Source organism: Trachinotus anak, unplaced genomic scaffold (assembly GCF_046630095.1).
Source record: "Trachinotus anak isolate AG129_WGS33_773 ecotype Australia unplaced genomic scaffold, CSIRO_AGI_Tana_v1 ptg000005l, whole genome shotgun sequence".
Taxonomy (NCBI): Eukaryota; Metazoa; Chordata; class Actinopteri; order Carangiformes; family Carangidae; genus Trachinotus; species Trachinotus anak.
In genome coordinates this window covers 12487519-12503732 of record NW_027273856.1, presented here as the reverse complement: position 1 = coordinate 12503732, position 16214 = coordinate 12487519, and the positions used below count along the sequence as shown (strand labels likewise).

The 16214-nt window shown below is 45.0% G+C and overlaps 1 protein-coding gene across 2 annotated transcripts; it reads left to right on the top strand.

Moving 5' to 3' along the window:
* Positions 1 to 908: 908 nt before the first annotated feature.
* On the top strand, positions 909 to 15779 carry gopc (golgi-associated PDZ and coiled-coil motif containing). 2 transcript variants are annotated; one of them, XM_071478381.1, is made up of 9 exons: positions 909 to 1478; positions 5185 to 5349; positions 7521 to 7544; positions 9106 to 9281; positions 10238 to 10403; positions 10483 to 10578; positions 12465 to 12629; positions 13018 to 13183; positions 13895 to 15779. In XM_071478381.1, the coding sequence occupies exons 1-9, from the start codon at positions 1218 to 1220 to the stop codon at positions 14008 to 14010; spliced, it is 1335 nt and encodes a 444-aa protein (XP_071334482.1). In that variant the 5' UTR covers positions 909 to 1217; the 3' UTR covers positions 14011 to 15779. The 2 variants fall into 2 exon arrangements, with proteins under 2 accessions (XP_071334482.1, XP_071334483.1); XM_071478382.1 differs by lacking the exon at positions 7521 to 7544 and having other exon boundaries at positions 943 to 1478.
* Positions 15780 to 16214: the final 435 nt, after the last annotated feature.

The following is a 16214-nucleotide window of genomic DNA, read 5'->3' as shown; positions in this document are numbered from 1 at the left end:
GAGGCTATCCAGAGTCCCTGAACATGCTGGAGATGAGGCTAATGAAGTGACAGCTTGTATTGCAAAATCAGCAATAATGAAGTGGAGTAGATGGTAATGTATCCTTTGGGAAGCTGAAATGAGAGAGGGCAGAGAGAGGGAGTGGTGATTACAATGTGAGGCAAAAAGTGGACAGTCTTCTACTGTCTTCACCCTGTGGTCAAAAAGTAATTTATTATAATGGAAACCAAAGGCATGTAGTTAAATAGGGTTGGGGAGGCTGGGGCATTATGGGTTAAATAAATATTTGCTAGCTGTAGGGATGTGAATGTGTTGTCCTGAGACAGTCCAGCATATTTTCTAAAGTGTAGTAAATGTAAGACAGATAGGTATCCTCCTCCCTTACAGGTATAACTCCCTCTGGAGCAGCAGGATCCAGATCCACCACTACTCATCATTACCCCCCCTGAGCCCGGTTCTGTTGGAGGTTTCTTCCTGTTAAAGGGAGTTTTTCCTCCCCCCTGTCACCAAGCGCTTGCTCGTTGTGGGAACTGTATCCTCCTCCCTTACAGGTATAACTCCCTCTGGAGCAGCAGGATCCAGATCCACCACTACTCATCATTACCCCCCCTGAGCCCGGTTCTGTTGGAGGTTTCTTCCTGTTAAAGGGAGTTTTTCCTCCCCCCTGTCACCAAGCGCTTGCTCGTTGTGGGAACTGTTGGGTTTATTCTGTAACAAAGTAAGGTCTTGACCTTACCATGTAAAGAGCCTCGAGATAATGTATATTATGATTTGGCGCTATACAAATAAAATTGAATTGAATTAAAATTGAAAGATAGGAGCACAATGTTTTTATCAACTGTGATTCATGTCGCGTCGTTGTTCGTCCTGTGGAGGGCAGTAAGACAGTGTCCAAACCTCTAATCATCTAAGAGAAGAAGAGCGGGCTCTGCTATCCACTGCTTCTCCCTGCAGAGAGGCAGACTAGCTGCTGCCTCTCACACAGTCGGTCTGATGAGGGACTTCCTGGTCCTGGACTGTGTTTTCCACTGGAATCAGAAACGCAGTCTATCAGACTTCTCTCCGCCAACCGACAGGAAGTGTAGTCTTCGGGTTTCATTGTCATTTCTTCTGTTATTCCAGCAGCGGTCAGCAGAGAGGGGATCCATTAACATTAGTCACCTTTAAAGTTAGCTTGTGAGCTAACGCTAACGTCAGGGCTCTGTTGTGTTTTAGCCATGTCCGCTTCGGCTGGATGCTCCCCGGCGGGCCACAGCTCGGGCCTCGGCCCCGGCATGTCCATGTTTCGCTGGCTAGAAGTGCTGGAGAAAGAGTTTGATAAGGCCTTCGTGGACGTGGATCTACTGCTTGGAGAGATAGACCCGGATCAAGTCGACATTACGTACGAGGGTCGGCAGAAGATGACGAGCCTAAGCTCCTGTTTCGCTCAGCTGTGTCACAAAACCCAGACGGTTTTCCAGCTCAACCATAAGCTAGAGGTTAGTTACTCCCGCAGGACGCTCGGTTAACGGTTAACGGTAAACGTTAGTCACCGTCACAGAGACATGCTCACTTCCCTGCTGAGATGGAGAAGTGACTGATGATGACGTTGTAACGTTACCGCTCCTGTCCCAGCGACACACACACACATCCAGCCTGGTTCTGTCACACACCACTGTCCGTGACACCACTGACAGTACTGACGACTGCAGTGTCGTCCAATAACGACGCGACCTTTATTTCACCTACCTTTATTACTCATCTTATTCCATACTCTCCACTCTCGCCCCCACATTTTCTCACGTACTTCAGTTATCGCGAGATGATCGGCTACATTCCCCCCTGTTAGAATTAAAACTGTCACTACTGTTTTTCTAAGTTAGAAACATTTGAACATTACGACAAAGGAAAAGTCTTCTTTTGGTTTTTACAGTCGCATCAGTCTTTACTGAGTCAGTATTTCTTACCGTGAACCGGTTCAGCCTGTTGATCTTCATTGTGTCTGGCTGTTTTCTTGATGACTGCCTCTTCTTCTGGTGACTCTCTGATGGTCTGGAATGGATGCAGCTTCCTGTGGACTCTCTCCAGCCTCCAGGTCCATCACCACAGGAGTGTGGCAATGTCTAACGCACCTTGTAATCCTGGTGTGTCTCTGAACTCAGAGTCCAGTTTATCATTGACAATGTCAACCAACTTTGCGGCTATACAGTTCTTTCATGTTGTCTGTGTCCTGTGTGGGGTGTTTCTGGATGCCTCTGGTCTTTTCATGTCCCTCAGCAAGGTGTGGTAACTTGGTATGGATGTCTCGTCCAATCAGTTTGGCTGCTGTTTCTTCTCATGCTCTGTGGGGTGTTGAGGATCTTGCTCTCTCCATTTCTCTCCTTCACTTTCGGCTGCTCTGAAGTCTTACTTTCAGGATCTCTGAGGCCGTTTTATTCTTTAATAAGCTGATGCTTGATTCTGTGTGTTGTGGGACTGTCCTTCAAATTCCCTGTCATTGTCTGTGATGTATATAGGTGTATATGCAATTACAATTCAAAGTGGTCCAGTTTGACAGAAATGTCCTCAGGTAAAGGTCTGGGATGTTGTTTGGGGGTTTGGAGTGAACTGCAGGGATTATGTGCAGGGAAAATGTGCATCTAAAGATAAAGAGCTTAATTTCAGAAAACTGAAATAAAAAGTGCAGCTTGAGTTCCCCCCCCCCCCCCCCCCTTTTTATTTAACTCCATATCACATCTGAACAGGCTCAACCAGTCTTATAATAACACTTGAACACCTCTTTCTTTCCTTCTTATATCCACTTTTTCCTCTGACTGTTGTCTGTGGTCTCTCCTCTGTGTATTTCACTCACTGTCTCGCAGTGATGGGCTGATATGATTGACAGCACATGCAGTTGGTCTGTGAGTTTCCTGCGTTGCTAAAACAGAGTTTTAAAGGCTAGAGAAGCTGTGTCATCTCAGAAACGCTTTGTCAAATGAAATCCTACTCAAGCATTTCCAGTTTAGTGGAGCGTGGTCCAGATATCAGTGACCCCGCCTCCGGAGGATGTGCTTACCAGCTCCTAATGACTGCAGCTGAAGATATGTCATTTGTGACAGGTGCCTCTAGGTGTGACATATGACAGTCACTTAGAGTCAATATGCAGTTGTTGTGTATAGGACCTATGAGGTAGTGCAGGGTCTGGTGTCTGGGTCCGGGTCCAGGGTCTGTTTGAATGGCTGAAGAGATTGATTTTCCTGCAGCGTCTTGTTGAACACACAGGTGGAACAGTTTCTGATCAGTTTTCAGCATTTTAGAATTTGCCTCTCAGATACTGGTGGGTCTCTCTGGTTTGGTAACAGTCCTGTCCCTTTAGTATCAATCCATCAAATGTCCACAAGCATCTGTTATATGTAGTTCTTGTGGAACCTGGTTCTGTTGTTTTCCTGTTTCCGTCATCATGTTTAACGTCCTCCAGTGTCAGAGCTTGTAGATCGTGTTGCCTCGTCCTCATGTGGTCCACTTTCTTCAGAGTCTGAGACCTCGTGACAGTGAGTCTGCTATGTTAGACTTTCCCATTCCCTTCACTTGAAAATAAATGTTTTACTTTCCTGTGTCGTGTGACATGGAAATTAGCACGTCATTGGTGCCATGAACATGTCCTCCTTCCTGTGTTGCTGTTTTCACAGTTTTGAAAAATATGTAGGCTGTTCCTCCCCTTCTACCACGTAGACAAGAGTCACTTCATTTGTCCTGCAGTTTTTTCTTTGCACACTTTTCCACAACTTGATCTCTCAGCGTGTTGACCTCCAATGAGTTCTCTGAGTCCTGTCTAAACTTGTGTCTTTCCAGAACCACAACTCTGTGGTGTGAAATACGTCTCAGGGATAGCTACTGTCTCAGTAAATGTACTTTTGTCTCCTGGAGGCCAAGAATCCTCCGAGTGGCTGCTGTGGTACAGTACAGCAGGTTCTCTCTCCTGGCCTCATCTTCAGGTTTCATCAGGTTTGTTCACAGTTTACATTCTGTGGACAAACCTGATGGTTCAGGGTTCAATGGCACAGACAGGAAGGGGCGGGGACGAGAGGCTACTCGCTAGCACTCTTCTTCTGTTTTTACCTCTTGCTCATTGATACTCATCTCAGTGCATTACTGCTCCCTGTGGGTCAGAGGAATAGTGTGACGCCACCCGTGTGCATGCTCATGTGCATCCTACTGACAAACAACAGGGAGACACATCTCCACTGTGCAGTGACTTCACCGAGGTTAAATATGATACAGAAATGAACTTTAAAAAAAAAACTAATATTCTGTTCACCGCATCATCTTCGTCATCATCTTCATCATCATTTATTAACATATTTTGACAATAAATTGTGATGAAGAGCTGCCCCACAGTCTTCCTGCAGGTCACTGTCCAGCATCGTCCTCTGCAGTTGACAGTGTGACATTATCTACTGCAGCCTACATTATAATCCTGTCTAATGTGTGTGACTGACACATGACTGCCCCTCACATTCGTCCTGGGCTGCTTTATTTTAGATCCATGATTTTAACCTTGCATTAAATCATTCCCTCTGTATCTTTCTAAACTTCTTTGCAGTTAGAAAATTTAAAACTGCCAGCTACCATGTCTGTGGGAAAACACAACGTGTCACCTCATCTGTGGATCAGTAACCTCACCTCATGAGCAGTGCATCACACCCTGCTGGTGTGTTTTGAGACCTGTCAAACGCTGAATGTGGAAGTGATGAAATACACTCTGCAGCTCTTTGTTAGAAAACACAGTGTGTGCTCAGACACATTATGATACAAATGTTTGTAACATTGTTTTGTATGTTTGTAATGGTCGCCTCCAAAGATGAGCTATAGATGCTATTGCTGTAGGAGCTGCATTATTTCCCTCAAACAGTTCTGTTGAACTATTATTGAACTAATAATGCCTGTGGTGTGTGTGTGTGTGGGAAGACTACAAGCTCGTGGACAATGCAGGGTTTAAATGCTTTGCATGAGGAAGGAAATTTCAGAGCCGAAGGAGACATCAGGATGTAAACAGACCACTTAGCACCTGAAGACAGGTGGTCTGCCCCTATAAGAAAGTGCTGCTGGGACTGAAGCCAGAGACTGACTCTGACTGACATATCTACCTCTCCCTCCCCCCTCCCCATCACCCCTCTCCTTCTACACTTCTTTCCCTCCTTTCACCCCCCACCCCCCTCGCTCCAGGCTCAGCTGGTGGACCTGCGCTCTGAGCTGAACGAGGCTAAGGCTGAGCGGGCAGTGGTGGAGAGGGAGGTCCATGACCAACTCCTGCAGCTTCATGCTCTCCAGCTGCAGCTTCACGCCAAGCAGGGACAGGCTGAAGACTCCGACACTATCAAAGGCAGACTGGTAGGTGGGAGGAGGGGATGCTGTTCACAGCCCTGGGTCAGTTCAGGCTGTGCAGTTTTTTACCTTTATTTGTGAGAGACAATAGACATACAGAGAGACAGAGGACATAAAGACAGGTCCACAGCTGCAGTTGACCCGAGGGTGCTGCAGTTCTTAACCTGGTCACTCCAGAGAAAACTGAGTTAAAGGAGCCATTTGTAAGTTTTGCTATTGCTACATAGCTAACATTAGCATTAACCAGTCTAGAACAGTGGTTCCAACCCTGTCCAGCTCATAGCCACTTCTCAGCAATATGGAGGCCTAACCAGGTAAACAGTTATCCATTTTGGTTCTCTAGTTTCTTTTTTTTTTTTTTTGTGATCGCTTGGCGAGCACTCAGACCGAGGTCGCAAACAAATATCCGATGTGGTTTGGCAGCAACAACAAATTGTTCTTTGTTGCAAGTGATTTGTCGGCCACCTTCGCTGCCCACCACAGGGCCCCGGCCCACAGGTTGGGAACCACTGTTCTAGGAAAAAATGAGAGTTCAGCATCAAGCTTCAATTTCTACTTACCAACATCTATTCAATTTCAATTCAATTCAATTTTATTTGTATAGCGCCAAATCATAATATACATTATCTCAAGGAACTTTACAGGGTCAGGTCAAGACCTTACTTTGTTACAGAGAAAGAGCAGCACTTGGTGACAGGGGGGAGGAAAAACTCCCTTTTAACAGTAAGAAACCTCCAACAGAACCGGGCTCAGGGTGGGTGGCCGTCTGCCTCGACCGGTTGGGTTTAGGAGGAGATAAAAAGAGGGGGAGGAGAGGGGAGAGAAGAGAGAGAGAGAGACCAGGAACAGCTGTATAGGTAATGGTGTTATCAATAATAACGACAGATAACAGTGGTTAATAGTAAAGATGAGTAGTGGTGGATCTGGATCCTGCTGCTCCAGAGGCAGAGAGACCTGCAGAATGAGGACAGAGAGAGGGAGAGAGAGGAGAAGCACAAACTATGGGAGAGAAAAAAAATACAAAGTTAATGGCATGAAGAGGTGTCTCCAGAGGTGGAGATAACACACATGGCTGGCTAACCGGCTAGCCCCACTGTAGCCTCCAGTCTGTCCTGAAGACGTAGCTGCTCAGAGGACGTGTTATAACCTCTGGTCGACAGTCACCACCAAGACACCACAGAGGAAACTCACAGTGAGCCTCTTAAAACAGAGTAGAAGCACATTATATTTGATCCAGTTCTGAAGCTCTGAGTGTTCCCAGGAGAACAGTCTGGAACCAGGACTCATTGGGTCATATTTGTTGCAGCTGATGTTTTGGGCAGCAGCTCTCTGTCAGTCGAGCAGGTGTATTTGATATATTGACTGTTGACTAAGTGAACAGACCTCCCACAGTTTGCTGTTGAGGTAATGAACAAAAGTGAAAACTAACCCATGTATATAAGGAGCAGCTGCTAGTGTAGGACATGAACCAACGTTTCCCAGCTTCTGCACTTTAACAAATCCATATTTTTATATTTTTATAGGTAACACTGCAGAGCCTCTAACCTCAGTGCTCTCTTCTTCTGCATTTTCCCTCTCCAACACAGTGACTGTAATAACTGAATGAACTCACATCTCTGTGCTGAATGTGAGCACATGTAACTGTTCAGTATATTTGTGTCAGTGTCACTTTTCCTGCACAAGCCTGTCATGCAGTTAGTGCTAATGCATTTATACATCACTGGGGTGCTGCCTGTGGAAGATTATTAAAACTTATGTAAATAATTGAATAATAATAATATAACGACCTCCTGCTGGTGTCAAACCTGCCCTCTGTCTGCAGCTGGGAAATGAAAGAAGACCAGCAGCAGCTTCAGTCCTCTGGGATGTGGTCAGCACCAGTAGCTGCTGTGCACTAGTGTTTAAGCATTCCTAGCCCAACACACAGTCATTAAAGTTTCACATGTATGTCATAAGGACAAGGAGCTGTGTGTATGACGTGGCTGCTGTGGCTCTGCTCTCCCACTGCTTCCAGTGTTTTTAATTCCTCCAGTTCTGATGTGCACATGGCTTCAAAGTGTCTGCCACTTGTACCGACTGGTTAACTCTAACCACAGTCTCTGATGCCTGAATCTCTCTAATCTCTGACTTGTCTCTGCTCTTCCTCCTCCTCTTCCTCTGCCTCCTCTCCCCTAAAGTCTGCACCAACAGTGGACGAGATGGTAAGTTTGTGTGTGGGTGTGTTTCTGCAGAAAATCTGATTTACACAGTAGTTAGTTTGGATGTATTGTAGATTGTGTAGCTACACTTGACTCAACTGGTGTATGTGTTTCTCAGAGCACACAGGGACACACCGGGTTAATGAGACCATTCACACAAAGACACGTCAAACGTGGTTTTATTTTCCTCTGACACAGGATTGACCGCACAGAATTAAAATTACCATTACTGAGAGTAAACCAGGAAAACACATGTACATTCATCAGGTCTTTCTGCCTGGACTGTGGTGTTTCCTTCTTTGTCGTGGTGTGATTATCTGATCTGCATGAGAATATGAGGTCAAGTTGATAATGTCTTTGAAGGGCGTCCTCTGCTGGACCCTGAGGAACTGCTTCAGTCTGTTGGATAACAGATAATCTAAGTTTTTAATTCAAACCCATCATTAAAGTTACAGAATATTTCTGTAACTGTATATGACTGCCCCCTGTAATCCACTTAAATTCACATTTTAACTGTCACTCTCTTGTCGCAGATGAGTGTGACAAACTTCCTGCTGCTGGAGAAACTGGGATGTTTCTTCCTAAAATAGAAATGAAATAAATTAATAATGATCCAACTCCACTCAATAACTGGTGACTTTGCTGTCTGTAGTTCCAGGAAATAATCTGACACCCACTCATTTTCTGCTCAGGCTGGATTCACACACTGGGCATGGCACAGTCAGCTGACTCATTGTTTTACTGTTGAGGTTCATTCTCATCACTGAAACCTGCATCATGTCCAGGTACAGCAGTGAAACTGTCCACCACCTGCCCAGCACCACACAGCCATGCATTAGCTAGGGTACAGGGTTGCAGTGGGCGGGGGGCTGGAGCCAATCTCAGCTGACATTGGGTGGTACACCCTGGACAGGACGCCAGTCTATCACAGGGCTGACAAACAACAATTCACACTCGCATTCACACCTACAGGCAGTTGTAGACCAAACGTGTACGTCTGCGTACTGTGGGAGGAAGTTGGAGTACCTGAGAACCTACGCACATGACACATGAAAACTCCACACAGAAGGGCCCTAGGACCTGGGTTCTTGCTGTGAGGCGACAGTGCTAACCACTGCATCACCGTGCCACCCTTACCAAACAGCCAACAGAGTGAATCTTTGACCAGCTGGTGAAGACAGTGAAGCTTTTAGCAGCTGAAGAGTCAGAAACTTTTCTTTGGAGGAGACCAAACAGAGCTGGAGGGGAGGAGGGGTGGTATTGGACTAATGCTGCTGCAAACACAGTAATCAACATTATGGCAATAAAATGTCATTGTTGTGTTTACTGTTAGTTGCACTGATTGAATTGAACCTTCCCACACTGTCAAAGCTAAACTCTGACCCTGACACAGCTGGAAAAGTGACACACCTGGATGAGCTGCAACTGTTTCTCAGGGCTTCATGGTCATTGCTACCGGAAACGTGGTGTGTGTGAACTGACATTAGGCAATGCGGATGTTGGTAAGATTGAAGTGCACTGCTGTTATTGTGTGTTGAGCTCACATGTGATGTACTTGTTCTAGGAGCAGGAGCTTGAGGCCAGTAAGAAGGAGAAACTAGCAGAGGCCAGGCTGGAGGCCGAGGTGAAACTTTATAAGAAGGAGAACGAGGCCCTCCGCAGGCACATGGCTGTACTGCAGGCCGAGGTGTACGGAGCCAGACTGGCCGCCAAATACCTGGACAAGGAGCTGGCTGGCAGGTAAGAGCTGTACATGATATATTAACTGAGGATTAACAAATATAATAATAAGTGGTGGGGCCGTCTACACAATGTGTTCTTGCTTATAGAGAAATGGGTCCACAGTAGTATCATTGGGGACTTTAGTCCATCTGTGTTAAAAACTCTCTTCAGTTCACACACATGTAGGTTTGAAATGACACATTTACACATGATGTGTTGAGACATGATCTCTCTCTCTTCATCCCTCCACACCCTTATACCTGGTCACAGTATGCCATGTAACTGTTTCAGGAGTTTAGACTGGACTGTTGCCAGTGTGGGACTAAGTAGCTAACGTTAGCCTCTGTGAAGGGTGTGTGAGGAGCATAGCTACAACAGAGGTCAGTGTCTCAGTTCACAGACAGTAGCAGAAACATGGTGACGACATGTTGATAGTCTCACTCAGCCTGAACTCTGTCCAGACCTGATGTCTGCCTCTGAGCTGCTAAAGATCTCCACATCCCAGGTGTTTTTTCCTCACCTGTTGTAGTACCTGCTGCTGTCATTCCACGTGTTGTTGTTATTGTTTTCTGTGCCGCCGCCTTCTTCTGTCATTGACTCAGGACTAGTTACTCACTACTCATTACTACTTAATTACATGAGTACTCAGTACTCATAACAACCATCTTTGAAGTCGGCCTTTATTTTGATCTCAGCTGCACACTGCGACATGTCATGACTGCATCTTGCAGGTTGTGACATGCACACACACACACACACACACACACACACACACACACCACTGTCTCTGGTAACGCACAGTACAGTTGGTGTCTCACATGCACAGCTTGTAATAAATGTTGGTAGGTACAGCCATAGGAAACACATCAAGATGAAGGTCTTGTTCTATGTCATGTTGCCATGGAAAGTGTTGTCATGGATGTGCATGAGAAAAAACTGGACTGCCTGAAATGAGACTGTGACTTGTCTCTCAGGGTGCAGCAGATCCAGTTACTAGGCCGTGACATGAAAGGACCAGCACATGACAAACTGTGGAACCAGCTGGAGGCGGAGATCCACCTTCACCGCCATAAGACTGTGATCCGAGCATGTAGAGGTCGCAATGATCCTAAGAAACCCCTCCCCGCCCCCGTGGGGCACGTGAGTGTAAAACAGAAAACCGCTGAGACTGTTGGTTCCTTTGTCTGTGCCTGCTTTGAATGTGTTCATGTCATTTCAGGACCCAGACATGTTGAAGAAAACCCAGGGAGTGGGCCCCATCAGAAAGGTGGTGCTAGTCAAAGATGATCATGAGGGGCTGGGGATCTCCATCACAGTAAGAGGACCCTGCTGTTTTTTCTTCCTCAGAGCAGCTGTGACAGCCTCATTAAGTTAGACCAAGATCCTTTTGAACATGTGTTTAAAGTCAGCAGCATGTGTTTAAAGTCAAATGACAGTCAGGCAGCAGGGAATGAACTAACCTCTGGCTTCTCGTAATGTTGTGCTGCATTGTGAAGTCTTTTGTGAACAGATGCTGTTGTAGTAACTGCTCCATTCGGATCATGTACACAGCACCAGCTAAACTGACTTTTCCAACCTTCTCAGGATGTGCTTAAACCTGGCATCATGAGGTCCTCTAAGCAGCAAACTCAGAGACGTCACTCAGCTTCATGAGGCTGTCACATCACTGTTCATTTCTTTCCATTTTGAAGTGCATGAACTAAAGTTACAGAGCAGTGACATTTGAGAATAGGCTCATTTTTAAAGGTTCTGTAAACAATCATCATTGCCACTAGATATCAGACCAAAACAAATGCTTCGCCAGCCATACCCCACGCTCCCCCTCCATTCACGTTCTCAGTAAGGTGTTATGAAGCCCAGTGAAAGTGTCACTAAACATAAAGTTACTGTGAACACGAGAGCCAAGAAAAAACAATCTAACCACAACCATTAGCCCACGCTGTGATACGCTCCACAGCAATGCAGACAGTTAGCTAGCTAGCGATAGCAACATTTACGGAACATATTCATAATATTGGTAACAGCAGTCAGCTAACGTTATCATGCTACTGTAGCCGTCACTAATGAAAACAGACATTATGTAGCATGACACATGGAGGAGAAGAAAACCAGTTCTGAGTCCGGCTGGAGCCTTTAGCAGCTCATAGGGTTCTCCATCTCAGTAAAACCAGACCAGGACTGGATCCACGGACTGACTGAGTAAGAGTTTCAGCCTTGGACTGATCCACTGGGACCAGCTGCACAAATGACACTGATGGGGCTGGTAAAAACTGCAAAAACTTTCTGGATGTTTTTACAGTTCACCAACCAACCAGGATCTGAGCCTGTAGTCCTCAGTCCAGTCCTCCTGTGCTCTGGTCTCATCTCTGTCTTTGTCGGAGCCTTTTTAGGTTAAAACCTGGTTTCGTCTTCAGTGGAAGAAATTCTGGAAGGTCACTGTTACCTGAACGCTACGCACTACACTGTGACATCTCACCTGTGGGCAGGGCCAACGTGGGGAGGTTTAAAAGGAGGGACTCACATGCACTAACATGGACACACTACAAGATCAGCTACCAAAAGAAAGACCAGAGAAGCTCAGATTACAACACACAGGGGGGGTGTGGCTTCGCTCTCTGCTCAGGACACCATGACTCCAATACATCTCTACAGAGAAAATAGTTGTTTGCTGCTGTGTAATTGTTTCAAATCTAGTTAACAGAACCTTTAATGTCTGTTAGTATTGTATTGTAGCTGAGTTGTATTTGCCTCTTAAGAGTATGTAAAATAACTTTTACAGCTGTACAGCTCAACTTTTTCGACTTGCTGTCTGTGTGACTATGGCAACCACAAAAACCACACGGGAGCTAATTACAGTCGGTGGATAGTGGCAGCCTGTGTTGTGTTACAGATCTGTAGTGGGATTGGAGGTCGAGACTGACGCTCTGTGTTGCTGTGATAAGCAGAAATGTTGAAGCTGAGATGAGCTATAAAACTGAAATCAACTCTGATTGTGCCGTTCATCAGTTCATATACATACAAAACATGGATGTGTGACTGCAGAGGATTTGGATGCCAGGTTAGGTGTGAGTGATTGTACAGATAGAGTCAGTGCCTCCCTGACGTGACTACAACATCCCTGACATCATCATGAAATTGTCTCAAAGTAGGAGCTCTCGTCCAGAGGAGCTGAGTCAAGTGTTGTGTGTCTGTTCTCGTCAGGGTGGGAAGGAGCACGGCGTTCCCATTTTGATTTCAGAGATCCATCCAAATCAGCCAGCAGACAGATGTGGTGGTCTGCATGTAGGAGACGCCATCCTCGCCGTCAACAGCATCAATCTGCGAGACGCCAAACACAAGGAGGCTGTCACCATCCTGTCCCAGCAGGTAGCCCAGACGAGCACTCACATGCACTCACATGCACACTCATGCACACTCATGCACACTCATGCACACTCATGCACACTCATACACACTCATGCACACTCATACACACTCATACACACTCATACACACTCATGCACACTCATACACACTCATGCACACTCATACACACTCATACACACTCATACACACTCATTCACACTCATTCACACTCATGCACACTCATGCACACTCATGCACACTCATACACACTCATACACACTCATTCACACTCATGCACACACACGCACACTCACACGCACACTCACACACACATACACACATGCACACAATGTTTTTCTTTAAGTGCTCATTCTGTGTGTGTGTGTGTGTGTGTGTGTGTGTGTGTCAGCGAGGACAGATAGAGTTTGAAGTGGTGTACGTGGCTCCAGAGGTGGACAGCGATGATGAGAATGTGGAGTATGAAGATGACAGTGGTCATCGATACCGACTCTACCTGGACGAACTGGACGACAGCAGCACAGCGCCGCCGAGCAACAGCTCTGCGTCTCTGCAGGGTAGGTTTTCAAAACTTCACCAAACACCAAACAAGATCCATAAAAAGTCCTCCACAGCTCTTAACTACTGAAATACAAATGTTCTCCTCATGTAGTAAGCTTTAGAATGCTTGTACTGTGTTTCCCTCTTTGTATTATCACAGTTTGTGTTTAACACGTTTTTACAACAGGGGGTTCAGGTGTAAAGTTTAAATGACCTGTAGTCAAAGGCCACAGTTACTGTATGAGAAGAGGACCAGGTTGAAAAATATCTGTGTTGCTCCCTGGTTTAAGTTTCATATGGTAGAATGCTAGAAGATTTTGTACTCTAGAGACACTCAGAATCCACCTGCCAACATTTACACCTGCGCTGCAGAGTCACTGACGCCCAGCTCCTCCGCCTGACCACATGGAACTGACAAAGGTTTTATTCCCATTGTGTAGAATGTACAGTATTTGTTTTATTCAATAATTTGAACTTTTTATGTCAGTCCTTGATGAAATGATGATGTCAGTCAATTCACTCAGTCATTCAAAGTTTTCTTACTTTATACAGAACTTCTGCTTTACAACATTTAAAGGGAAATATTAGAATATTTCCTCCGTTACAGTCCTCTGACAGCTGGAGTTACGAGTTCCTGTGGAGCTCAAGAGTTTACATACTCTTGAATGAGTTGAGTGAGGATCATTTTAGTGCTAATTAAAGATCTGACTCTGTGTCCCCCCCTGCAGCTCTGGAGAAGATGTCACTGAGCAATGGACCAGAGAATGGAGATACTGGGATCTCCCGTGAGACCCCTTCAGAGGAGACCCCTTCAAAGCCTCCTGAGACTGACTGCTCCTTCTAGAGGGTGTTAATCTAGAGTTTGTTGTTTGGAGGATAAAACCCTCTCAAAGAACTGAATCGAAGAATCCTCTGAGAAGCCCAGGGACAAAGGAAAACCAACAGAAAGCGTCTGTTTTCCCTTCTTCCTCTTGGCGTTCTGGGGTGGTGGGATTTGGGGGGTTTAGCCTGGGCATGTGGCAATGATTTGGGGTAAAATACATGTTTGAAGAAGCAGAGGTGTAAGATATGTAGAGGAGGGAGTGATACTGAACAATGTGTGACTTTTTTCTGAGATATTTTATGAAGATACTTTTGGGAATCGACAGGACAGCTGTGTGAGGAGAGGGGATGCTGTCCTGGAGGCTCAGAGACATCAGGAGGAAGAGGTTACTGATAGTGAAATGTCTTTCAGGGAGAACCTGTTTTGCTTCTGTTTGTATAGTTATTAATTTTGTCTTGACAACTTTATGATGAGACAACATCATCTTGTAGGAACCCCAGAGAGGCCAGGAAAATATGTTTAGTGACTGTACAAAGTCCAATGAAAAAAATGCAGTAAAATCTGTTGTCACCAAAACACTTTTTAAAACACATAGAAAAGCAGAGCAGGGCAGGTAGGTGGGCAGTCTGTTCTAACATTCTAACCTTCACAGGAAGGAACAGACTAAACTTTTACAGAGGAGTGATGTGTTTGCAGATCACACATGAACAGTCTGAAGTACTTGAGGAGCTGCCACAGGCCCTGAAGATTGAAATGCTGAATCTTTCTCTATAGTTGTCTGTAAAATGTCGTACATTCTTCTAGGTGATGTAATCTACCCTCTATTGACTGCTCTTATCCATAGACAACGGTGGTTATAACAAAAATGTATCTGCTTCCACTGCAGCAGTTTCTGTGTGGTGAAGCTTTGACAGGTTTCCTCCAACGTTTCAGGGTGTAACCTGCATCCTCTTACTGCTCCTTGTCAAGTCACGAAGCTCCTCAGAGCAAAGCAATCAAAGAATGAAGATGTGTGTCAGTTTTAGGCAGAAGAGAACCAGTCTGGATATTTTTAAAGCATAAACAATAAGAAAGCATGTTATACAACATTTAATGCCTGACACTGAAAATCCTTGGACTCTGTAATTGTTCCAGTGGCTGTACTGTCATAAAACCTGGTCCTGGTATTGAATCCTGTTTCTAAGGTGGTACCAGTGACCCATCATCCCGCCAGAGCTTTTTAGCCTTGTTCCATCACTAACGTATTTTGGCATGTCACTGTATGTTGAATATACAGGGGTGGGCCACAGTAACACTTGTATGATATAATGTAATTGAATACAGTCATTTTTAATAATGGGGACTTTCTTAACTTGTGTGTATTGCTGTATACTTTGTCAGTGGTTTTTTTATCGTCACATTACGTTCTATTGTAACACACTGTATCTGTCAGGAACACCTCACAGTAAAATGCAGTAATGGACTCTACCATGAGTAAAGAGGTAAATGGACCCCTCCCTGACACCAGCCTCACCAGTGTACTGTTTGATATAAGATATCCAGTTGAATATTTTACCGTATTCATTGGCACCACTGCTTCCTGCCAGTGTTCTGACCTAGAGGAACATGAGTACTGACTGACCGCACAGGATCCACGTGTCCGTTTCATCACTGCTTTTTCTTACTCTGTTCTTTTGGTGCTTTGTGTCCCTAAACTCTTCACAAATAGTATATGACATGCATCTTTATAAGCAATGTATTCAAGCTAAACAGTTTATTTAGCCTTTAAATAAAGTTTGTTTTCAATTTGGTTTGTTTGTAATACATTTGGAGTATGTCTTTAAAATCATCCTAACTAGATCTTTAAGCAAGTTTGACAGGGTCCAGGTCCAAGCACTTGCATGCAGTTTGAAGCTGGAGGCTGATCAACTCAAACTGATCTGAATTAAGTTTTAACAGGCAAGAAACATTTGTGCAGAGAGGCTGAATCAGACGCCCTCAAACAGTGACCCAGGACGAGATTCAGTCAGAAAAATATCAAATCAGATTTGATAAAATCAAATCCATAATAATGTGTTGACGATGACATTATAGATAAACACAAACAAATAGATGAAGATACAGGATGCAAATGATGCAGTACTTATTTTGAGAATCTACTGTTTTGTCCAGTAAAACACCTTTACCTTTTGGTGACCACTCAAATGCATATGATGTCATCCTGCTGCACCTCTATGGTGTCACCT